The sequence below is a fragment of the Coregonus lavaretus genome (assembly GCF_964263955.1).
Source record: "Coregonus lavaretus genome assembly, chromosome: 4".
In the NCBI taxonomy this organism is placed as follows: domain Eukaryota; kingdom Metazoa; phylum Chordata; class Actinopteri; order Salmoniformes; family Salmonidae; genus Coregonus; species Coregonus lavaretus.
The window spans coordinates 29,703,469-29,719,347 of NC_139991.1; the positions used below are offsets into that span (position 1 = coordinate 29,703,469).

The window sequence follows — 15,879 nt, forward strand, 5'->3', positions numbered from 1 at the left end:
CAACATCGCCATGGAAACGGTGAAGATAGGGTTGTGTGTCTTTTTGCTTATTTCACCCTTTGCATTGAGTGTATTATGCTAAAATAAGCCGAGCATGTTATCTCGTCTGAGAAAAAAAACAAAGCTTGTTAACACAATAATTGAGACAATGCAAATTGCTCTAAAAATCGAGTAAAGAGACGAAATGGCTCACCTTTCCTCAGTTTCGTGTCGCATAGAAATTGCGTCACTGAAATGCGTTTGAAACCTGCGGACATGCGCAATGCACTGACCTTCCTTGTGCGGTCTCGTCCTGTAGCTAGACGAGGACCTTGAGTGTGTTGAGGAGTTTATCACTTTATTCTCTCATTTTGATTAATCTAACAGAAACCGAACCATGCCGGGTTCGGTGGAGGTTCCCACTTTGAACGACTTGAATGTTGAGGAGGTAAGAACGAATCATAGTATTGAGGAACAATCTGGTTAGCAATGCTAGCTTGCTAGTTAGCTAAATCAGCTGCAATTGCAGCTAGCATAGCAAGCTAGCATAGCAGGCTAGATAACGCTAGTTAGAACGTTTTCTAAATAGGCTACTACTGTACTGGCTTTCCAACAAGTTTGCTAGCTAGGTTTCGTTTGCTAGCTTTTGTGGTGATTGGAAAGTCTTGTATATGCATAGCTAGATTGCGACAAGATCTCTGGGTAGAAAGTTGGCTAGCGTTTGGGACATACAAACACAGCTGTCTCGAATATACACAGGGTTGTTAGCTATACCCTACAGTGCAAGATAAGCGCTAGCTAGCGTGTTATTGTGGAATTATTTTGCAATAGCTAACTAGATTAGGCTGTTAATGTTTGATATTGAAGTAGGCTAGACATGTCTAAATACGGTAAGTGTATCTGTGTTCGTGTTAAATAGGGTCTCATTCTTCCTTTGCGCCTGTGTAGATCAGTGTGTCGTCTGCGGTGCTGAAGGGTGCTGCCCACCACTATGGCTCTCAGTGTGACAAGGCCAACAAGGAGTTCATGCTTTGTCGCTGGGAGGAGAAGGACCCAAGGAAGTGTCTGAATGAAGGGAGGAAAGTCAACGAGTGTGCTCTTAACTTCTTCAGGTAGGTAATCATAGTGTTGAGCTACTAGACACCCACATGATAAAGGTAGGTCTGTTTAACTTGAGCAACTTCAAGGCTGTTTTAGTGTCAGGATCAGTGATAGTTGTGACGCGATTTTAAGCCTTTATGTGTTTACATTTTTGTTGTTGTTGAAAATATGTGAACCCCTGTGTCAGGCTGTATGTTTATGAATGGAACTGCTGATCCACATTCAGCTCTTATCTCTACAATAAATTGCTAATCTTTGCGGTCTGCCGTTTTGATTGATTGTTTTTTCAACAGCTTTGTTTTCATCCAATGAAACTCAACCAGGGTGTTTTGACATTGCCTTTACAACAGTGAATGTTATGTTTAGGTTAAACTTAGCACATGTTTACCTTTCCGCTTCTGTTCTGCAACTGACCAACAAGAGTCAAGAGTGTGAGGCTATAGGATAACTATAGCCTGCTGTTTCTCTGTCAGACATGGGATATAGGTGGAAGTGGTCTGCCTGTGTTGTCTCTCTGTGGGGCATGGCATCTGTGTTTACAGAAGGCTGCTGTGCACTAATAACACGATACCGGATGAGTGCACACAGGCACACACCTCTGCAGTGACTGGTAGCTGTCACTGAATGGGGCAGTGCTTGACATGCAGGCTCTCTCTGTGTAAGGTCCACAAATAACACAACCACTTCCAAAGCAGGAACCAATAAACAGTTCTGGTCCCAGATGTAAACATAGGGTTACTGAGAATGGTAATGCATGTCATTATTGTAATGGTGCAAGATTTGGCAACTTATAATTACACCTGGTTGTTTAGGCTTTGGAGGTCCTACACCCACATCAAAGTTGTAGCTTACTCGCATTACAAATGTAAATACACCTAGGGGTAGCTAGATAGTAGTACATGCATCTGTAAAGTTTTTTTTTTTTTTTTAAGTCTGGTTCCAGGATTGTAATATTATGAACCCATGTATTAATTTCTCAATAAGAAAGTAAACGCATGTGCAGCGTGTTTGGAAAGGAATACATTTAGAACTGACTTTAGTTGCCTGGGAAAGATGGAGTTGCCGGAGTGTGATGGAGGATATTCTTCAATGGCCTATTCTCCTGATAGGAGCCAACGGCTTAAAGAGCAACTGAATGTGCCGATTGGCACGTGTTTTCTGTTGCTCTTTAGAAAAACGAGATTTCAGTCTTGGAGCAGGGTTTCCGTTAGCCGGTTATAGCCCGCTTTTGGCCGCATTTTTTATTTATTTAGAAAAGCCGGTAAATAAAATTAGCGCTGGCCAATTGTCTGGGAGAAGAAGAAAAATCTAATTGTGAAGTAATGCTTTTTAGGCTGTTCATTGATGGAAATACCAGTCAATGGAAATACACTTAACTGGTCATGCTTATCAGTCTATAGGTTAATTTGCATAATTTTGTGGAATTAAATTGGCATGTGTGTACAGTATATTCGTTATGTATCTTATTTATCACACGCGTACAGCATACAGATACAGAGCCTAGTTTCAGCAGGAAATCTGTCAAGACAGCACAAGAGCTGCTGCTACAGCATCTAAAACAGCAAATACATAGGCAACGGAAGGCAGGTTTCACCAGCGCGTCACACACCACTTTGCAATGAGCTGGAGGCAGTATGCATTTAGAAAATATATACTTAATTGTTTGAAACCTGAACGTTTTACTACATATTATGAGGCATGTCTTGCCTTGCTTCATAGTAGCCTAACCAAAATCAGACCATATACGTGGAGGCAATTATTTTATATAAACTTTCTTTCATTGTCCAGTAGCCAAAGGCACAATCCAAGTCATATTATCAACCTATGCTAGTTGTTGCACATAAGATCTCCCCTCTTAAAAAAAGTGATATTTTCATTCTGTCACATTAAACCTATTGAATGTGCAGTGTGCTTTTGACAACTTTCTCGCTAATTGCATTATGGAACGAACATTCGCACATAGCCTACTTCCTTGTGCGCATTGCTGCGCTTATAATGTGAAGAAATTGTTTATCAACATTTTAAGCTAAATGTTCTGATCTGTTGCGTCAGACTCTTTAAAAATATATATATGTGTAGCCTACTGGTTGTATGAATTTGGGATCTATCGTTCCACAATTGTCCAATAGTCAGTTTGGAATAGGCTATTTCTTTCTCGACAAGCTGACCAATAGAATAGGTAAACTGTTCTACTATGGGGGATAGTAGATTGACATAGGCTAGTGATTTTGCTGTTCGTTACTCGTCGTCTTAGCTGAGAAAAGGTAAATGTGGGCAGTTATTCTAACATCTTCAGAATTCGGTAAGAAGGATCGCACATCGTTTGCATCCTCGACATGCATGTTCTGTTAAAATTAATTACCATATTCTAAATGTGATTTGTCATTCTGAGCACCGTGGGTGGACGCCATAATCAGGTTACGCACCCAATGCATATGGGTCCGGTACATTTCTCAAATGTCCGGTAAATTAAAATCCTGCCGGTCAAATGTCTGGCGCCACATTTTCCTAACGAAAACCCTGTCTAACCCTGCAGCGTGTTGTCTTAAACAAAGTCGGAGCTGATGGGCAGGTCTGTCTCACTGTCTATGCTATTGGATAAAGAGCAATCACCGCAGCTGTTCGCCACATGTTAGTGGGCAAATGGAATCCTCAAATCAAAACCTAACCTTAATTTACTTGTTGTGATACACTGGGGTTCCAAACTCCGTTTTAGAAGAGACTGACTTTATGACCAAAAATTATCCTATTTACACTGTAGCCAAATGACACTAGAACAACTGTTTCTGACTCATATTGATGCGCCACAGGCCATTTACAAAGGGATCCTTTGTCCTTTAAAGGCAGTCGCTCTTTAAGTAATTAAGTAAACAGCTGCATGGGGATGTGATTGTCTGAATTGTCACCAAAAAAACAAACACCTGGTGCTTAAAAAATGCTTACTGATTTTTTCCTCCAGGCAGATAAAGGGAAGCTGTGCTGAGTCCTTCACAGAGTATTGGACCTGCCTGGACTACTCCAACCTGGCAGAGCTCCGTCAGTGCCGCAAGCAGCAGCTGGCCTTTGACAGCTGTGTGCTGGACAAGCTTGGCTGGGAGAGACCCAACCTGGGAGAACTGTCCAAGGTGAGGCCCCCGGAGCTATACTGCCTGGAGATTTACTGCCTTGCAGTATAGTTCTGGGCATTTAAAAGTTACTTGACAGTAACATCAGGTACATCGTTAACGTGACAAACTGTCATAGGGTGATGTCAAGCTCCAAGTTCATTAGCAATTATTTAACAATAACCCGACAAGATCTGGGAGTAAAAAGTTGGCTAGTGTTTGCTAGCTAGTTAGCAAACGTTAGCTTTTTATTTCTGTGCAACAGTCTCTGTTTGGGACATACAAACAGCTGTCTCTAACACCCATGGTTGTTAGCTATACTCTACAGTGCAAGATAAGCTAGCTAGCGTGTTGTTGTGGAATGTGAAAAACTCTCATAGGGTGACGCCAAGCTCCAAGTTCATTAGCGATCATTTAACAATAACCCTGGTAGTGAAATACATTTCTGAAATATGCCCCGGACGTGCAACAGTTACATCCACTTTGAAGTATTTTTAGCTTTTGAATGCCCCCAACTGTATACTGCCTGCTTGTCTGCGGTTTGCCTTTCTGTCCTCCAGCAGAAGTGTTAAAGGGATACTACGAGAGTTTGACATTTAGATTGTTTTTCTACTTACCCAGAGTCAGCCAGATTTAAAAAGCTACACATAGTAATCCATATTTTATAAATTCGGTAATTTTACTGATAGTCATAAGAAACGAGATTATGTCCACTTCCTCATTCTGTCCCGTTGTCGCATAGAGATGTATAGAGATCGAGATCGCAATGTTGTATCTGTCTCAATTGCGCTTCCCGTGCGCTCACAGATGCCATAATGGGAAAGATACAATGTTGCGATCTCTATACATCTCTATGAGACAACGAGACAGAATGAGGAAGTGGGTAGAATGTAGTTTCTGATGATTATCAGTCAAATTTACAAATTTATAAAATATTGATTACTATGTATGGCTTTGTAAGACTATAAATGACCAACCACCCAGCTTTGGAGAATATTTTATTTTATTGAGAACTCCATTAGCCAATGGCAACAGCTAGGCTTGAGCGGTATACCGTATATACCTTATACCAGGGTATTTGGAAATAGCCACGGGAAGTTCTTTCAATACTGTCAACGTTTTTTTTATTTCAATATTTTTAGCTACTTACATTTACATTTTAATCATTTAGCAGATGCACTTATCCAGAGCAACTTACAATGTAGAAAATAGTAAAAAATAAAGAAACTTTTGACTGGTACTGTGTGTGTGTGTATGTGTGTGTGTGTGTGTATATACAGTCATGGCCAAAATTGTTGGCACCCCTGAAATTTTTCCAGAAAATGAAGTATTTCTCACAGAAAAGTATTGAAATTACACATGTTTTGCTATGCACATGTTTATTTCCTTTGTGTGTATTGGAATAACACAAAAAAAACAGGAAAAAAGCAAATTTGACATAATTTCACACAAAACTCAAAAAATGGGCCGGACAAAATGATTGGCACCCTTAACTTAATATTTAGTTGCACACCCTTTGGAAAAAATAACTGAAATCAGTCGCTTCCTATAACCATCAATAAGCTTCTTACACCTCTCACCCGGAATTTTGGACCACTCTTCTTTTGCAAACTGCTCCAGGTCTCTCATATTGGATGGGTGCCTTTTCCCAACAGCAATTTTAAGATCTCTCCACAGGTGTTCAATGGGATTAAGATCTGGACTCATTGCTGGCCACTTCAGAACTCTCCAGCGCTTTGTTGCCATCCATTTCTGGGTGCTTTTTGAAGTATGTTTGGGGTCATTGTCCTGCTGGAAGACCCATGATCTCGGACGCAAACCCAGCTTTCTGACACTGGGCCCTACATTGCGACCCAAAATCCTTTGGTAATCCTCAGATTTCATGATGCCTTGCACACAGTCAAGGCACCCAGTGCCAGAGGCAGCAAAACAACCCCAAAACATCTTTGAACCTCCACCATATTTGACTGTAGGTACTGTGTTCTTTTCTTTGAAGGCTTCATTACATTTTCGGTAAACAGTAGAACGATGTGCTTTACCAAAAAGCTCTATCTTGGTCTCATCTGTCCATAAGACGTTCTCCCAGAAGGAATTTGGCTTACTCATGTACATTTTGGCAAACTGTAGTCTTGCTTTTTTATGTCTCTGTGTCAGCAGTGGGGTCCTCCTGGGTCTCCTGCCATAGCGTTTCATTTCATTCAAATTTCGACGTATAGTTCGCGCTGACACTGATGCACCCTGAGCCTGCAGGACAGCTTGAATTTCTTTGGAACTTGTTTGGGGCTGCTTATCCACCATCCGGACTATCCTGCGTTGCAACCTTTCATCAATTTTTCTCTTCCGTCCACGTCCAGGGAGATTAGCTACAGTGCCATGGGTTGCAAACTTCTTGATCATGTTGCGCACTGTGGACAAAGGAACATCTAGATCTCTGGAGATGGACTTGTAACCTTGAGATTGTTGATATTTTTCCACAATTTTGGTTCTCAAGTCCTCAGACAGTTCTCTTTTCCTCTTTCTGTTCTCCATGCTTAGTGTGGCACACACAGAAACACAATGCAAAGACTGAGTCAACTTCTCTCCTTTTTATCTGCTTTCAGGTGTGATTTTTAGATTGCCCACACCTGTTACTTGCCCCAGGTGAGTTTAAAGGAGCATCACATGCTTGGAACAAACTTATTTATCCACAATTTTGAAAGGGTGCCAATAACTTTGTCCGGCCCATTTTTTTAGTTTTGTGTGAAATTATGTCAAATTTGCTTTTTTCCTGTTTTTTTTTGTGTTATTCCAATACACACAAAGGAAATAAACATGTGCATAGCAAAACATGTGTAATTTCAATACTTTTCTGTGAGAAATACTTCATTTTCTGGAAAAATTTCAGGGGTGCCAACAATTTTGGCCATGACTGTATATATATATATATATATATATATATATATATATATAGCTGTGGAAATAATTAAGAGACCACTGCAAATTGTTCTTAAATCAGCATCTCTACATGTATGACTTCCATGCCAGTGTCTGTTGAATTCCAACACAGGCACAACTCATTCTACTGAATTAGGTACTGATTAGGTGATCATCTGAACCAAATCTTATTTAACGAGAAAAAGTATAAAAACCACTGCTGTGGTCATCACTATCTTCTTGCAATAGGACAAGCTGGATGGCAAAAACAGTGCTAATAGTACCTCAAAAGTCATATTAATCAAAAAATAACTATTTACCATGCCAAAAGAGTTGAAAAGGAAAGTTTTGAGTGAGGAAAATAAGTGTTCAATTCTGGCTTTACTGGCAGAGGGATACAGTGAGCGTCAGGTTGCTTCCATCCTTAAAATGTCAAAGACGGCGTTTCATAAGAACAAGGTCAAGCAGCAGACATTGGGGACAACAAAGCTACAGACCGGCAGAGGGCGAAAACGACTCTCTACTGACCGGGATGACCGCCAACTCATTCGAATGTCACTCAACAACCGTAGGATGACATCAAGTGACCTACAAAAAGAATGGCAAACGGCAGCTGGGGTGAAGTGCACGGCGAGGACGGTTCGAAACAGGCTCCTAGGGGCAGGGCTGAAGTCGTGCAAAGCTAGAAAAAAGCAGGCTGAGGTTTTCAAAAGACCATAAGGATTGGACTGTAGAGGACTGGAGTAAGGTCATCTTCTCTGATGAGTCCAATTTTCAGCTTTGCCCAACACCTGGTCGTCTAATGGTTAGACGGAGACCTAGAGAGGCCTACAAGCCACAGTGTCTCGCACCAACTGTGAAATTTGGTGGAGGATCGGTGATGATCTGGGGGTGCTTCAGCAAGGCTGGAATCGGGCAGATGTCTTTGTGAAGGACGCATGAATCAAGCCACGTACAAGGTTGTCCTGGAAGAAAACTTGCTTCCTTTTGCGCTGACATTGTTCCCCAACTCTGAGGATTGGTTTTTCCAGCAGGACAATGCGCCATGCCACACAGCCAGGCCAATCAAGGTGTGGATGGAGGACCACCAGATCAAGACCCTGTCATGGCCAGCCCAATCTCCAGACATGAACCCCATTGAAAACTTCTGGAATGTTATTTATGAGTGTGCTCCTAATCTCAGCTCGTTACCTGTATAAAAGACACCTGGGAGCCAGAAATCTTTCTGATTGAGAGGGGGTCAAATACTTATTTCCCTCATTAAAATGCAAATCAATTTATAACATTTCTGACATGCGTTTTTCTGGATTTTTTTGTTGTTATTCTGTCTCTCACTGTTCAAATAAACCTACCATTAAAATTATAGACTGATAATTTCTTTGTCAGTGGGCAAACATACAAAATCAGCAGGGGATCAAATACTTTTTCCCTCACTGTAGGTGTATGTAAACTTCTGACTTCAACTGTATATATCAGCAACACCTCCCCCATAGGCATTCCTGTCTCTTCTAGATGGTAACTTATCAGAAATAGACCTAATATGGAAAATAACTAAAGCAAGAGGGGAAAAAAGTAGTTATGTTTATTTCCATGCTTTTGAAAGGAGCTGGCTACTGTACCTGGAGACTTCCAACAATTGCGCTAAGCTAACGATATGCAAACTTCAATCATCTCAAAACTGCAAGTAGAAAAACGACCTAAATCTCAAACCCTTCTGTGTTTCTTCTCAGGTGACAAAGGTGGACACCTCTCGGCCCCTTCCTGAGAATGCTTACCACTCGAGACCCCGGCCGGAGCCCAACCCTGTCATCGAGGGCCAACTGCAGCCAGCCAAGCACGGCAGTCGACTCTTCTTCTGGAGCTGGTAAAGGAGGTAGTCAGTACTCCCGGGTGGAGTTCCCCTAGGTTCAGATCTAGGATCAGCTTCCCCTCCCCTAATTCTAACCTTAACCATTAGTGGGGAGAATGCTAAACTGACCCAAGATCAGCGTCTAGGAGCAACTTCACCCCACACCAGGAGACACCCACTATCATCAGACTTCTTTGGACAGGAAGGGACTCCTATGTTGTATAAATGTTAATGATTGAACACAAAGCAACCAATGTGTTTATTGTTGTGAAATAAAAAAAAATATTTAATTTAAACTTGTTTAGAAATCTCCTGTCTTGTCTAGTAGTTAGTACATCATATCACACATTAGAGCTGGTCCATTGTGCAACTAGGCCAGGATCTAATCACACATCAGTTCATGGAAATGTTGTGCTGAAATGTTTAGTCTTATTTGAGTTTGTTAGAAATAACACAATTAAATTGGTGCGAACTGTAGGTAGGAGACACTTTAATAAGTTGATTATGCAGACAGGAACAGTGTCTGTCTCCCACTTCAAATCTTGGAGTGTAGTCATCTTCAATTTTATTGCGTAAGTGTCTTGTTGGGCTCAGGATGGTCCTGGGAAGACGGCCAGTTCAAATGGCACTGGTCAAAAGTAGTGCACTATATAGGGAATATGGTGCCATTTGGGACGAAGCCCCAGAGTCATTTGGAGAGAACACCGCTTTGCCAATATCCACACTAACACTGACAAAGGAAAACTGTTTAACTAGTATTGGAACGAAACTGTCTGAAGGGGTCTTTCACTGGCCAAAAGAGTACCCAACTTTGTCCCCACAGGGAATTTACCATATTACTCTGACCTGTTTTGTACTTTTCACTAAAATATTAACAATCATAAGGCCTGTATTTTAGATATAAAAAAAGGTGATGGTATAAATACGTAAAGCTAAAACCATTCCAAACAATATCAAACATGGGAAAAACCCAAGACACCATACTGTATTTTTTTGTCAATGTGCAAGACATAACACCTGATAAGGGCACTACATAGTAATACTAGTCAATAGTGGTTTCATGTCATTCCCATTCCCTAGCTTGCTTTCTAAAGCTGTATGGGCTGATGTCAGAGCAGTGTGGAGTCTGAGAGGTCTTTGGTGGATTTAGCCTGACGTTTCCTTGGCAGGGGGAGAGGCAGGGCTGCCTTGGCCGACCAGGGAGGTCTTTGCCAGGAATACAGAGGGTGCGTCCCAAATAGCACCCTATTCCCTTTATAGTGTACTACTTTGACCAGAGCTCCTGTAGGGCTCTGGTCAAAAGTAGTGCACTACATAGGGGATAGGGTGCCATTTGGGACGCAGTCAGCATCACAGCACCAGCCGGGCCCCAGAGCCCCAGGGCTGCTCAGGGTATCACATCAAGGGAAACATTACACTACTCCTTGAGTCTGAGGTTCAGTCCCAAATGGCACCCTATTCCCTGTATGGTTTGGTACTTTTGACCAGGGTCATATAGGTATCTGGTCAAAAGTAGTGCACTACTGGGGCGCAGACAGTCGGTGCGTAGCCTCCGACTCAGTCCTGTCAGACCACCATTGTAAATTTGATTTTTTCCCTACCTATTAGCATGTAGGAGGTGGGGAACAAGGGGGAAAGGGTTAAGGGTGGGCCTTGTGGTTTGACTTCTTGTTCCCTTAAAGCTTCAGGCACAACTCTGAGAATTAACCTATGCCATGTGGTTAATTTCTATAGGGACCAATAGGCCTGTACATTTGACAGTTCTCTGACTTAAACGCAACTATGTGGCCCTGGGGTGTTTTTAAATTATGTAAAGTGGCCTCTCCAATAACCCACTGACCAAGTGAACCTACTGATACAGGGTCAATGCAAAATGTTAAAATCTACAGATTCGAATGTCACTGCTTATGTGAAAATATTCATCAATCTTGAGCGTAGCGAGGATATAGTCTGTATATTCTGGAAATGTTTCTCACAGGTTTCCACTCCATCCTCTAAAAAACAGATTCACAGATGAGACCTATAACCTACTTCTTCTTCAGACAGAGCAGCCTAGTATCGAGATGATACCCTCCAAATACAGGCCGACAACCACAGGTTTATTGAATTCAGAAGACTTCTTTAACAAGGAAGACATGACTGCGATAGCTACAGTCTTATCCTCTACTGCCCTGTTTGGAACTGCCACTCTCCCTCCCCCCCGAAATAGGGAAACTCAATTGTTGTCAGAGCCAATTCTGTCTTCTGTAGAAATCCCCTGATGATCCCCTGAGGTGTGGTCTCTGGTCTGTAACGGTGGCTCGTGCAGGAAGCCTCCGACATCGGTGGTTCTGACCTGGGAGATGTTTAGCAGGATGGAGGGGAAGGGACTAAGCAGGGGTGGAGGATGGGATGGAGGGGGAGAGGTCGAGAGGGAATGGAGTGGCACAAGGCAGGGCCTGTCTGCAGGTGGGGGGGTGGGGGGGGGGGGGGGGGGGGAGTTGAAGGGGAGTTCAGTGGCTCGAGTGGGGGGGTGGAAGGGGGTGCTGAATGGGGTGGGGGCTCAAGGCAGCATGGCCACGGGGCTTGTGGCAGGCCGGGCTCAAAGCCCCATACAGGAAAAGGGAGGGGGGGTCACCATCAGTTGACAGGAAGCCCACTCTGGTAGAGGAAAGAAATACAATACAGGACTTTCTCAAAGCAACAGCCTGCTCGGGACAGTAGACTGCGGTGCTAAAACACTTAAATAAACCAGCTAATTCACGTTCTCAACTGTCAATATTCCCATTGTTCAGCCCACCACTTTGACAGAATCAAATAAATATTTGAAGTGGTGCCCGACTCTTTCTTTCACAGTCATCAGGTCATCTGTGTTGGAGCCCTGGGATGGAATTCTATGAGGTGTGAAGGGAAGTCTTTACATAGGCACTGTTTCTTTGGTCTTTTTAGTGTTTGGTATATTAACTGAATATCATTCATTGTTAGTTGTAGTAATGCGCCCCCAAAATCACTTTTTGGTGACGATAATCATCTAGATTTTAGGCATTTCTTGATTGCTTTTAGCTATTAGGGTATTGAATCAATCAAAAATGCAGATTAGTTTGTTTTAGAAATCTGTCTTGTCTTGCAAAAATGTAAAGTATCAATACCATTATGAACCTTGTCAAGCTGACATGTTTGATTTGTTTATCCTCTTGTCTTCTCTTGAGCTCTCTGATCTGTACATGCTGTTGAGCGGAGTATGGCTTTCATGTTTCTTAACATGTAGCCTACATGGCCGCTTTGAACTCCCATGCAGGTTGTACTTAATACACAGTCTGACTCTGCCACTCATGGGAATTGTCATTCTGGAAGACTGGATCCCCACCAGTCTAGTCTGAATAAGCCATGGTCCTATCTCTTGTTAAGCCACAACCTGTGTTCAAACACCATTTGAAATCATTTCAAATACTTTAGATGTGCTTGATTGAGCTTGTCTATTGCAATGGAATCAATAGAAAAGTCCCGAAAAGGCTAATCCTGCCCATCTGGTACTCCAGGAGGGCTAAAGCAAATGTACATTGAATTTGAAAGATTTAAAATAGTATTTAAACCGAGGTCTGGTTTTTAAGCCCACAGTTGCCCTAGCTCCCAATGTATTTCAGATGAAGTTGGAAAAATCCTGGCATATTTCTTGAGAAATGCAAAACATGAACCATAACATGAACATGATTAGCAGAGGGAGAATTCTTGCATTTTAATGGGATTACTGTCATGTGTTTGACAGGAGGGACCTATTTTACAAACCCCACACAACCACCCAAACCACTGATCCCCTGGCCAATTATAGAAATCAGTGCACCAAGCCAGTTGAAGCCAACACAGAAAGAACCTTACTGGGTCTTGAAGCTGTTTCTTCAAGACCCTAGTCTCCCCGGAGGCCTGTTGTTCTAATGAATGAATAAGTCAAATTAACACTTTTCAGCCAGAGCTTACCCTTTCAACGTTTTGTTGTTTCAGGGTCCTTTTAAAGGTGGCTGGGTATACAGATTCATTTTAGAAATGTGTACAACTACCATATAAAAGAAACAATTACTCAGAAAATAATCTGTGTTATATGATCACACACCTCATGTGCCCTGTAAAGATGGAATCACAGCTGGTGACAGAGCTATTTTAAAGTGACAGAATCTTTGTTTGCATTCTAGTGGCTTTCCGCTTTACATACGGCCTTTTACCTCCAGTGTTTTTATAAAACTCCCATGAATGTTTTGGTTCAGCTAACATTTAGCAACTGCTGTGTGTGTTTCAGCGAGCTAGGTGTTAGCATGGCAATGACAAGACAGCACAGGTGAGCTCTCTCATGCCACAGCACTCTGACTCATGTGCCTCTATAGATCTAGTGTATCTTATGTACAGTATGTGCAAAGGGGAATCCTAAAAAAATATGTAACTTTCAACTATAACAAAAAGAAAACGTTATGTATTCCCCGGTCTGATATCTTTCGTGGAACATTTGTTCATGATCGGAACAAACATGCATTTTATAAACTGTTTCTATTTACTGTAAACACATGTAGCTTAGTTTGTATTATTTCAGTTTGTATCCTTGAATAGCACTGCGCTGGTAAATATATTTTTAAAAGTTTAACACCTTTCTTCTTCAGGATCAGTAGAATGTGTTTTTAAATCTGTGCAACTGACTAATGTGAAGTGTGTGATGACATGATCTGTCTAAAGATCTCCTATTTCTCCCCAGGGTGTTGTCTCACTGCTTAGCACTCCATGAGTTGTGCTGCTGCATCCCAAATCAAATCAAGCTTTATTTATATAGCACATTTCAGACATGAATGTAATGAGCTTCACAATGAAAAAACTATGAAAATTTAAAACAGAAATATTTACATGAGGATAAAAACAAAAAGAAAAAACAATTAAAGCTGAAAGACTAAAAAAGCACACTATGGAAAAGCAAAGCTAAATATGTGTGTTTTTAAGATCTTTTAAATATGTCCACAGTTTTGGCCACCCTCAGGTTATCTGGCAGGCTATTCCAGAGGCTGGGGGCATAGCAAATAAAGGCTGCCTCTCCATACCCCTTGGTCCTAGGCTTTGTGATAGTTAAAAGGCAAGTGCCAGAGGACCTGAGGGACCCTTTTCCCTATGTAGTGCAATACTTTCGACCAGGGCCCGTAGGGCTCTGGTCAAAAGTAGTGCACTGTATAGGGTGCCATTTGGGATGATATTCTTTTGTCACACTCCAGATGGGTGTAGTGAAATGTGTTGTTTTACAGGGTCAGCCATAGCCCTTGTTCATGACTCTCAGTTCCATTACATTACACATAAGAGGCATTAGACAAAGGCGTCTTCTGTACGGGGGAGTTTTGTTAAGAGCCCCGACTCTCGGTCTGAACATTAACACGCATCGCTTGTGGTACGGTTTTGGAAGCATAAGGACCTTCATATCAGCGAGAAATACTTTAATTGTCAAAAAACAAAACATTCAATTGATACACACCTTTATAGGGTTAGGGTTAGTGTTCCCACACGGCCATATCTCCATGGTTACAGCGCTTGTTTACAGAAGACAGATGGACCACCTGTGCTAATTTGCTCCGAACACCTGTGTGTAACGGAAGAAGGCCGCCAGAAACGTGTTACTTTGAAATACTGTTGTCTACAACTGTGATAAAAGCTGGTTAAAACAGTGTACAGTAAGTGTGTATTTTGCATCTGAAATTAATTTCATGTGAAAGTAGAGGGCTTTATGTTTCAAGAACCGTATCGCTTAGATGGAGTATTTGGTTGTTTTGGCTGCCAGAGCCAGTCTACCTCTGAAAATAACATAAGGTTCTTGCACCTTGAGGAGTAACGGTAATGTTAGGCTCCTTAAGAGTACATCTTGGGCTAGGTCAGCCATAGTACGGCGCCCCTGGAGCAAATTAGGGTTAAGTGCCTTGCTCAAGGGCACAGACAGATTTTTCACCTTGTCGGCTCGGGTATTCGAACCAGCAACCTTTTGGTTACTGGCCCAACACTCTACAGTGGCAATTTTAACATTAACATATTGGTGGGGCAAACTCAAACAAAGCTCATATGCATCGAAACCAGTACACTACACTGGCTATACATTGTATGCACTAATAACCAATCGAGTTTTGAGCCACACACACATACGTTATAATGTTTGGGTTATATGGTTAATTCCCATATCTTTAGCTCTTATTGCACGGGAGACAACAGTAGTCGAGCATACTTTTATAGAGTAAACTAGCTAGTAATCGGTCTGCAATATTGCGACACTGCGTGCGTCGGCCTGCGTCTGCCTCCCTTTTACACAAAGGGGCCCGGTTAACAATATGCAACGTTTATAACTCTATTCCCTCGCTTCATCTATTGCACAGTTACAGTTCCATCAAATATATTTATAACTAACCCTTCTACATGTGGCTCCATGGGTATTACAGTCTGCCATCAAACATCAACAATAAGACATGTAGCCTATAGGATATTACAGCTAGCCTACCTCAAAACAGATGTTAGCCACTGCTCCATGATCCACCACCAACCACTTAACTTGAATCTTCTTTTCCAGCTTACTTTATTTCAATGGATGGCCATATTTTCAAGTTAAGGTGGCTTATGAGCTAAGTTTGAAAATGATTTGCTAGGAGATATCTGAGCTAGTCGACATGTTTCCGCTAGCTAAGCTACCTAGCTTGAAGACGTGGTAGCAGTGCGTGGTAAATAACAAGCTAGCTATGAAGTTGACACATCAGTCCAATCAAAGTTACCGGGCATAAGATGTTGAATTATCTGTGGCCAATGACAATGAGCCTTCTAGGGTGGGCAGTGTGCTTCTACTGTAAAACAATGGAGCTCCAAAGATGGGCTTTTGCTGGCTAGGTCTCCCAGCAGGTGCTGTGGTGACCTGAACCCTGAGCCAATCACGCGCAACCAGAGAAGATCAACGAT

At 42.0% G+C, this 15,879-nt stretch overlaps 1 protein-coding gene across 1 annotated transcript; it reads left to right on the plus strand.

Moving 5' to 3' along the window:
* The first annotated feature begins 269 nt into the window (after positions 1 to 269).
* Positions 270 to 9,246, plus strand: ndufa8 (NADH:ubiquinone oxidoreductase subunit A8). Its single transcript, XM_084160369.1, has 4 exons — positions 270 to 427; positions 928 to 1,091; positions 4,040 to 4,205; positions 8,828 to 9,246. The coding sequence occupies exons 1-4, from the start codon at positions 377 to 379 to the stop codon at positions 8,963 to 8,965; spliced, it is 519 nt and encodes a 172-aa protein (XP_084016495.1). The 5' UTR covers positions 270 to 376; the 3' UTR covers positions 8,966 to 9,246.
* Positions 9,247 to 15,879: the final 6,633 nt, after the last annotated feature.